The sequence below is a fragment of the Sander lucioperca genome, chromosome 23 (assembly GCF_008315115.2).
Source record: "Sander lucioperca isolate FBNREF2018 chromosome 23, SLUC_FBN_1.2, whole genome shotgun sequence".
NCBI classification, from domain to species: Eukaryota; Metazoa; Chordata; class Actinopteri; order Perciformes; family Percidae; genus Sander; species Sander lucioperca.
In genome coordinates this window covers 4570660-4580659 of record NC_050195.1, presented here as the reverse complement: position 1 = coordinate 4580659, position 10000 = coordinate 4570660, and the positions used below count along the sequence as shown (strand labels likewise).

The window sequence follows — 10000 nt, the reverse complement described above, 5'->3', positions numbered from 1 at the left end:
CTGAGGTTAAGGATCCAATCGCAGTGCATCCGGGCTGAGAGGAAGGTAAACCACCGTGATGAGGGGTACCTTGGCAGCAAGAGTCAGACTAAGAAGGCAATTTCAACCCAGCAGACTTCCTCACCTAAGGTCATAACATCTAGTCCACTGCCAAACACCTTACTGGTTGCCATGGATGTCTTTGGCCTCTCCATCCCCGGCACACCGTCCGCAGCCTCCAGTCGCCTCTTATTTCAGCAGCCGTCGCCACCAGCTAGGGCTGCTCGAATATGGAAAGAAATAGGATCATAATTATTTCGGTCAATATTGAAATCACGATAATTTAACACGATTACTCGTTGACTTCTGGAAAGATGTTGCAATTATTGAACTTAAACAGTGGAACACGTTAAATAAATCAACAGTAAAAAAACAACTGTGAAATTTGCCTTAATACTTTTTCATATTTAAACTTATGTCATTGTCATGTCATTTACTGATATTTGTTGTGTTATAATTAGTATTCATACATGTAATCCAACAGCTCTTTCAAGGGTATAATTAAACAAACGCAACCTTATTTCTAGACACACAGTACTCAGCTGACTAGCTAACACCGTCAGGTTCAGCAGATAAAACCTAAATAAAATCCGTCCTTAATCAACTTTAATGATCCTAGTAATCCAACATCAATAACTAACTAAATAAAAGTTGTCAGAGATTCACTACTGAACTTCGTAATTGTTGGTGTAGCGATACCTTCACAGCTGGCGAAGTCAAGCTAACTAACGAGCTAACAAACTAGCAGGCAATCGGTCGGCTACCAAGATAAAAATATATATAATTACGCTGTGCACACATACAAATAAATATCAGTATATGCATCATAAAGGGCCTCTGATAAAATATAGACAGTTGACAATTCAAAAGAGGTAGCTATTTAATCAACTTACCTCAGAAGGTACACCACGGCCAGCAATGAAAATGAATGACGTCCGACACCGTGATGGATGTTTGGAACGATGGAGCCTCGTACCCCGGAAGTAGGCGGCAACAAGCGTTCAACGGAGTCCAATGGGAGTGTCTCCACTCTGTCTTTCTCTATCACTCTGCTCTGAACTATCTATCACCTATCTAACGGCATCCAATCAGAAACGAGATCCAATCAGGATCTTGTGAATCAGAATCAAAACATTTTTTAAGGGTTGAGGTTTCCATGGAAACTGCTGCAGCTGTAACGCCCCCGGCACGCTCCCCATCTCTCTCTCTGCTCGTTGGGTTTCCATGGAAACAGCAGGCAGACGAAGTGGCCGTTGCCATGGAAACAGCTCGTCGTGGTAACTGCCGTGTTGGTTGGTTGGTTGTGTGTTTCACCCTCAAAAGGACCGCAGGACAAGCCAGCCAGTAAAATATATATATATATATATAATATATGTGTTAGCTAACATTAGTCTCTGACCTGTCTGTGTCTGACCTGTCTGTCTCTGACCTGTCTGTGTCTGACCTGTCTGTGTCTGACCTGTCTGTCTCTAACCTGTCTGTGTCTGACCTGTCTGTCTCTAACCTGTCTGTGTCTGACCTGTCTGTCTCTGACCTGTCTGTCTCTAACCTGTCTGTCTCTGACCTGTCTGTGTCTGACCTGTCTGTCTCTAACCTGTCTGTCTCTGACCTGTCTGTGTCTGACCTGTCTGTCTCTCAGCAGAGTCCCATCTGCAGGCCGCCCTGCACCAGTCTGTCTTCCTGTCGGCCATGTCGGCTCAGCCCGGCCGTGACCTGTCTCTCTGCTGGGAGCAGCACCGCAAACTGCTGCCGGGCGCCGCTGGCGTTACCGCGGAGACGGTTAGACACTGGAGCATCCAGCAGGTCAGTACGACAGGTAGACAGACAGGTCGCTTTACCTGTCTGTCTACCTGTCTCTCTACCTGTCTGTCTCTCTCTTTAACTGTCAGTCTCTCTAACCTGTATATCTCTCTAACTGTCTGTCTGTCTCTCTACCTGCCTGTCTGTCTCTCTAACCTGTATGTCTCTCTAACTGTCTGTCTCTCTACCTGCCTGCCTGTCTCTCTAACCTGTATGTCTCTCTGTCTGTCTGTCCCTCTAACCTGTCTGTCTCTCTACCTTCCTGTCTGTCTCTCCAACCTGCCTGTCTCTCTCGCTATCGGTCTGTTTGTCTGTCTCTCTAACCTGTCTCTCTCTCTCTACCTGCCTGTCTGTCTCTCTAACCTACCTGTCTGTCTCTCTACCTGTCTGTCTCTCTCTCTCTCTAACTGCCTGTCTCCCTCTCTACCTGTCTGTCTGTATCTCTAACCTACCTGTCTGTCTCTCTACCTGTCTGTCTCTCTCTCTACCTGCCTGTCTGTCTCTCTAACCTGCCTGTCTTTCTGCCTGTCTCTTTCTCTAACTGTCTGTCCCTCTAACCTGTCTGTCTCTCTACCTGCCTGTCTCTCTCTCTAACGGTCTGTCTCTCTACCCTGTCTCCCTCTCTACCTGTCTGTCTGCAGGTGTGTGACTTCGTCCAGTCTCTCCCCGGCTGTGAGGATCAGGCACAACAGTTCAGAGACGAGGTGAGCCAATCAGCTTTTGTAGATTACCTCACATTAAACTTGCTGTGATCTGATTGGTTCCTGCTTCTGTCTGTCTAGCACATCGATGGGCGGGCCTTCCTCCTGCTCACCCAGCGGGACATCGTCCGGATCATGGCCATCAAACTCGGCCCCGCCCTCAAAATATACAACTGCATCCTGATGTTCAAACACGCAGAGGAAACTGACCAATCACACGCAGAGGACCAATCACGCGCTGAGGAAAGGAACCAATCACACATCGAGGACCAATCACACGCCGAGGACCAATCACACGCCGAGGACCAGTCACACGCCGAGGACCAATCACACGCTGAGAAAAGGAACCAATCACACGCTGAGGACCAATCACACGCTGAGGACCAATCACACGCCGAGGACCAATCACACGCCGAGGACCAATCACACGCCGAGGACCAATCACACGCTGAGAAAAGGAACCAATCACACGCTGAGGACCAATCACACGCCGAGGACCAATCACACGCTAATGACAAATCACATGCTGAGGACCAATCACACGCTGAGGAAAGGAACCAATCACACGTCTCCGTTCTGTGGGAGGGTCTTCATTTTCCATCCAGTCATCAATCAGATTTAAATTTCTGATCTATGATCTCAGGAATTTCCTCTCAGCGAACCGTCAAAACTTTCTAAGCTGCCGACCCCAAAAACTGAGTTTTATGAAGACAGAAGTGGAAACAGACGAGAGGACTCAGCAGAGAGACACTAAGATAACGTTATGTCCAACGTTAGGTTTGTTAGCTTAACTTTCAGAAACATAGTTAGACTAAAACTAACATTTGGATGTTTGACTTGGTAACTAAATGCTGCAAACGTAACATTGAGAGTAGGAAGCCTTGTGCTCTGTCTCTTTAAGAGGCTGTTTGCCTGCGTAAACAGCAGGTTTGAACGTGCTTGAATAAATGTTTTTTGCTACGTTTTGTCGGGGTGAACGTGCCCCAGATGTTCCTGTCAGCAGGTATATGTGTCGTTCCTCCCAAATAAGAAAAGGAGACAAACAGAGAGTTTGTTGGGTAGGATTGGGTACTGAATCCCAGTGTCCATATGGCCCTGGTTCCTAAAGGCCCGGTATCTACCGGTATCTACCGGTATCTACCGGTATCTACTGCGCTGCCAGAAAAGCTATCACAGAACACCCAAATGATACCCAACCCTATTCTGTCACATTACCTGAGAAATAACTACGAGAGCTACCCCCTCCCAAACGAGAACTACACCCCTCCCAAACTAGAGCTACCCCCTCCCAAACGAGAGATACACCCCTCCCAAATGAGAACTACACCCCTCCCAAACGAGAGCTACCCCCCTCCCAAACAAGATCTACCCCCCTCCCAAACAAGATCTACCCCCCTCCCAAACGGGCGCTAACCCCTCCCAAACGAGAGCTACCCCAAAGCTTGTTTCACAATTAGGGCTGGGTACCTATTTCTATTCTTTTTAAAAATACATCTTATAATCACGATATAGTCTATCTATATATCTATTATTGCCTCTAAACTAAAGTATCGAGTAAAGATGCCTCGTCATTCAATCCCTGAGGAGTAAATCTCATCAGCGTCACTGAGCCAATCAGCAAGCAGCATATTTCTACCAAGATGTAATAATGTCTGTGTGTGTGTATGTATGTATGTGTGTGTGTGTGTGTGTGTGTCTGTGTGTGTGTGTGTGTGTGTGTGTGTGTGTGTGTGTGTGTGTATGTCTGTGTGTGTGTGTGTATGTCTGTGTGTGTGTGTGTGTGTGTGTCTGTGTGTGTGTATGTGTGTGTATGTATGTGTGTGTGTGTGTGTGTGTGTATGTATGTATGTGTGTGTGTGTGTGTGTGTCTGTGTGTGTGTGTGTGTGTGTGTCTGCCCCAGGTTTATAAACAGGAAACAGTCGATGACATCACCGTGGCTCCGCCCCCTCTGTAAAAACTCTTTAAAAACAGAAAATGTGATGTCATTTCCTCTCAGGATTTCCCTTCTCAGACTTTTGTTTTTTTGATGAAGGTTCGTAACTTCCTGTGACATCATCCGAACGTCCCGCCTCCTCCGCTGTGATTGGCCGGTCCCGTTCAGAGTTTATATTTATAGTTTGTTCGTGTGAAGAGTTTCTATTGTTGTATCTCTACAGATTTCTATTCTAAAGTTTATATAAATATTATATTTGTATTTCTGTGTTTCTGCCGGGACTCAAACCGACAACCTGTCAGGAAGTCTGTTATAAAGCTGCACATGCTCAGTTCGTACCTTCCCTCAGGGTCACGTGTTTAGTTTCTCTTCTCTTTCTGTCTGAGTCTGAAGAGACTAATAAAGTTTCTGTCTGTCTGAAGAGACTAATAAAGTTTCTGTCTGTCTGAAGAGACTAATAAAGTTTCTCTGAGTGCTGATCATTCATTGGTCCATGTAGTTTGTGGTTTTTTGTGGCTTCTTACGACGATTTTTCTGAAGATTTTATTGACCTTTTTTAAACTTTTGTCTCTTTTCTTTAACACTTTTAACGGCCATTTTGAGGCTTTTTTGGAACGTTTTCTGGATGTTTTCTGACGTTTTCTGGATGTTTTCTGGATGTTTTCTGACGTTTTCATAGTTCATAGTAAGGAGTCGGAGGTCAGTGAAGGTGAGTCGATGTGGTAACGCCCTAAAACACCCCCTGCTTTATCAACCAGACCATAATTCACTAGATGAACATCAGGCTGTGTTGCAGAAGCGACTGAGACCTTCAACTCATTATGGACATGTTCACTGAGTCCTGGATCAGGAGAGGAGGAGGTCTCCTCACAGACTAGAGACCAAACTGAGTCCTGGATCAGGAGAGGAGGAGGTCTCCTCACAGACTAGAGACCAAACTGAGTCCTGGATCAGGAGAGGAGGAGGTCTCCTCACAGACTAGAGACCAAACTCCTTCAGCTACCGCACAGCTCCCTGCTGGACGTCAGACAGCTTTGTCCATTAATGTTAACAGTCTATGCCCAGACAGACAGACAGGTAGGGAGAGACAGACATGTAGGGTGACAGACAGACATACACACAAACAGACAGGTAGGGAGAGACACGTAGGGAGAGACAGACAGACAGGTAGGGAGAGACAGACAGACAGACATGTAGGGAGAGACAGACTGAGAGTCATTGGAAGGAACCCGTCTCTTTATTGGCATGAATGTAACAAAACAGTCTGTGTGTGTGTGTGTGTGTGTGTGTGTGTGTGTGTGTGTGTCTGATTGTGTGTGTGTGTGTGTGTCTCTGTGTGTGTGTGTGTGTGTGTGTCTGTGTGTGTGTGTGTGTGTGTGTGTGTGTCTCTGTGTGTGTGTGTGTGTCTGTGTGTGTGTGTGTGTGTGTGTGTCTGTGTGTGTGTGTGTGTGTGTGTCTGTGTGTGTGTGTGTCTGTGTGTGTGTCTGTGTGTGTGTGTGTGTGTGTGTCTGTGTGTGTGTGTGTGTGTGTGTGTGTCTGTGTGTGTGTGTGTGTGTGTGTCTGTGTGTGTGTGTGTGTCTGTGTGTGTGTGTGTCTGTGTGTGTCTGTGTGTGTGTGTGTCTGTGTGTGTGTGTGTGTGTGTGTGTGTGTGTCTGTGTGTGTGTGTGTGTGTGTGTGTGAGTGTGTGTGTGTGTGTAAGAGAATTGAATCTCCTCCTCCAAAGAGAGAGAGACACAGCGGGAGAGGAAGAGAGGAAGAGAGGAAGGGAGGAAGAGAGGCTGCAGATTGAAAGAGGAGAAACAGCGAGCTGCAGCAGCCGGAGGAAGAGGAGGAAGAGGAGGAGGATGAAGAGGGAAGAGGAGAAACGTGACGCGACCGCTGCTCCAACAGTGAGACATTTTATTTTGTTTTCTATCTTCTGTTCACCGGTCGGCTGCAGATTTTAAACCAATAGCATCACAGCTCCAGGCAGCGCTTGTTAATAATCAATAATACCGTTAATGCAGATTAATACCAGCCATCTGCTCTGTGTTCCTATTGATCCAGTATCTGATCAGTCTGTGTCAGGGTTGTAGACTCTGTGTAGGAGGTGCATGCTGGGAGATGTAGTCAGCATACGATAAAGATAAGATACGTACAGGAAGCTAATCCATAGCCAGTATATATAATGGAGCAGCAGGTCCCGTGTCTCTGGACGGAGACCAGTGAAGTCTCTTTTCCGGTGATGGCTGAGCGTTACTGAGCAGCCTCCAACTGAGCTTGAAGACGTAGATGTGACGTGAGCAACCTGTCTGAAAGTTGGAAGTCTTCTGGTAGCTGTGCCAAGAGAAATCTCAATCATTCCCAATCTAGCAGAGACGGAGAGCGTAGGTATATGTAAGGAGATAACATAGACACAGGCTAATTATTGATCACTAAAATGATAGTTAACATTAGTAATTAAACTTAAACAGCTAATGGAAGTCCAAACTGCCTGAGAGCTTCTCCTGTACTATACGGTAATTCCTCTACTATGAGACAGTAAGTCTCGTGGTTATGACCCAATCGTTAGCCTATTTTTATAAAAACGTCTGCTACGGAGCCATAACGTGAGGTACGAGGATTGGCCAGCCCAGTCACCAGCCATGAGCATTATGGAGCATGTCTGGGGTAAGATGAAGGAGGAGGCTTCTGCTTTCTGTGCTATGCCAGGTGACTTCATCAATCAGGTATTGGAGTCATTGCTGAGACGTTTGGATGTAGTCCTCCAAGCTCATGGGAGTCATACACGGTATTAATTATTCTTCTCAAGGCACCATGACTTTATGCATTGATGTTATTCAGGTTTGTGTATTCAAAATAAAGTATAATTTCTACCGTACATTACTGTATTTTTGTATGCGACAAGACTTTAGTCCAAGCCAGATCTGACCTTTCTGTCCTAATTCAATGATAAACTCAATGAATGACTGTATGGTCTACTGTATGGCGTTGTGGAGGAGCTCCCAGTTAACTTGTGAAATTATTCTGTTTTAATCGCCATGGGCTTCAATTTGTGTTTTTGTGGAATCATACATTTGCGAGATAACGTTTACTACACTTTGTGTTACTGCTGGAATGAGTGGCAAACCGAAATCCTCGCAGCAAACACTGTCGACACGGCAGGCTAGTCTTGCTAGCAAACTTTCAGCTATGGCGGAGGACAGGGCTGGTGGCAAGATGGGAGATGTTGTATCCACGCCTCAACTTGTGACTGAGATCTGTTCTAACGGAGGATATCTCCACGTTGATTCAGGGGTCACTAAAACCACTCCAGACTGCTGTGGATGCTATACGAGACACCGTCAACTCGGTCCAAACCAGACTAGCATCAACGGAGGTTAGCGGGTGAGAACTTTGAGTGCTTGAATACTGCTGAAGCAACGATAAATAGTTGAAAGTAGCAAATCAGGAATTGTTAGACCGGGTGGATGATCTCGAGAGCAGATCAGCGGGCAGCGAGAATGGCAAAGATCCAGTTAAATTCATGGAAAAGATACTGATGGACTGTCTGGGGTCCAGTGTTTCCGCTGGGCCTCCTGAACTGGAGAGATCCTTGGCTCCTGGACCATTTGTGGTGTGTTCTCCAAGAAGCAGCGCTGCGTTGGGCAAGGAGCCATGAGGTGAAGGTCCACGATGCTAGTCTTCGGTTCTATCCCAACCTGAGTGCTACCTTGGCAAAGAAACGCAGGCTTTCAACGGAGTTAAACAAGCGTTGTATGAGAAGGGAGTGAGATTGTGCTGAGAAAGCGTTTGGTAGGCTAGAGTGGAGTTTTTTGTTTGAGTAGATTTGGTTTTGGCCCTAATTTTAGATCTTGGATTGAGCTTTTATACTTCAGCCCAAAGGCATCAGAAGTCACCAATGGGAATCATTGACGAGGGGAACACGTCAGCGATCGCCAATATTCCACTTTTGTTTGCTTTAGTTATTGAACCTCTCTGTTGTGTTCAAGTCAAAACCCGAAAAATATGTGGAGTTCATAGATGGAGATTGACCCATACGTTATCTTTATATGGGGATGATTTATAGTTGTACCTATCAGACCCTATACACACACACACACACACACACATATATATATATATATATATATATATATATATATATATATATATATATATATACACACCCATGTTTTGGATATATTGCAAACATTCAGTATTTTCTCTGGTTGTAAACTGAACTGAACTAAAAGTGAGTGCTTTCCTATTAATGCCTTGGCATTAATAGGACTCTTCAGGACTCTGAAGTACCCTTCTGTATGTCCAGAGATGGGTTTCAGTATTTAGGTATTAATCTGACTCGAACCTACCTAGGATACATTTACAAGACAGGGAACAGAAAAATACAGAATAAATATACAAACACAGGAAACAGCAACAGAAATATACAAACAGGAAACAGAAATGTCCAAAACCACAACATCGTGTCTTTCAACATCACTCTCAGCTTTAATAACTTCTAAAATCCCTCTAGCTATTTCAACACATACTTCAAATCCAATGGTCATTAATACATACGTACAATACGTATTTGGCAACAATTTAGAAAACATTTGGATCTTCCTAATTTTTCCATTCAAGCCCCAATTTGCCATAATCATGTATTTATTCCAGCTAGAATAGATGCAACCGTCTTGGACTGGAACAGCCAAGGCCTTGTCAGATTTAAATATTTTTATAAGGATGCTGTATTTACAAGTTTCAAAGACAAATGTGAAAAATGTGATCTCTCCTGCTCAAATCATTTCAGATATCTACAGATTAGCCACTTTATTCGTAGTAATACAACAGATTTTCCAAATGTACCAGAGCCATCCGGTTTGGAGGATATCTTGGAAGTGTCTTCTAATTTAAAGGGACTTATTTCCAGAATTTATAACATCATCACTTCCCATAGCGACAATACTCTGGATGAGATGAGAGCAAAGTGGGATGATGAACTAGGAGAGACGATATCAGTACATGGGAGGAAGCTGTGCGTAGGGTCAATGGGACTACATCCTGTGCTCGTCTATTAATCCAGTTTAAAGTTTTACATAGGACGCATTTTTCTAGAGCTAAACTGGCAAAAATATTTTTAGGCATGGATGAAAATCGTAGCAGGTGTAATAGAGCTGCAGCAACCTTGACCCACATGTTCTGGTCATGCCCACGCTTGGATCAATTTTAGTTAGGGGTCTACGAAACGTTATCTGAAGGTTTAGAAACAGAATGTGAGCCCAATGTGACCATATAGGGCTCGCTAGGTATGAAGATATATTGGCCTTTTCAACTTTCATTGCCACGCGGCAAATTCTTTTACATTGGAAATCCCCAAACCCACCAAAAGTATCTGTATGGCTGACGGATCTTATGATGCACTTAGAGGGTTCAATGACCTTTTTTATGGTATCTGGAACCCATTATTAATATATTTCGAAAAACTTAAGTCTTTTCCTGAGATTCCCTAATGAGTTTGATGGCAGAGGATGCTAACGGAGGTGATGGCTGGTAGCATCAACATGG

General features: G+C 44.7%; 1 protein-coding gene across 5 annotated transcripts in view; it reads left to right on the top strand.

Annotated features, from left to right (window-relative positions):
* The window catches only part of LOC116062282 (lethal(3)malignant brain tumor-like protein 4), a 39788-nt gene extending 35911 nt beyond the window's left edge, over window positions 1-3877 (top strand). For 2 of the 5 annotated variants that reach the window (XM_035998176.1, XM_035998174.1), the window contains 3 exons: window positions 1679-1842; window positions 2481-2543; window positions 2622-3877. In XM_035998176.1, coding sequence (XP_035854069.1) covers window positions 1679-1842; window positions 2481-2543; window positions 2622-3170 — 776 coding nt within the window. In that variant the 3' untranslated portion in view covers window positions 3171-3877. The remainder of the gene's footprint in view (window positions 1-1678; window positions 1843-2480; window positions 2544-2621) is intronic. The other 3 variants (XM_035998179.1, XM_035998177.1, XM_035998175.1) reach the window with 3 other exon arrangements.
* Window positions 3878-10000: the final 6123 nt, after the last annotated feature.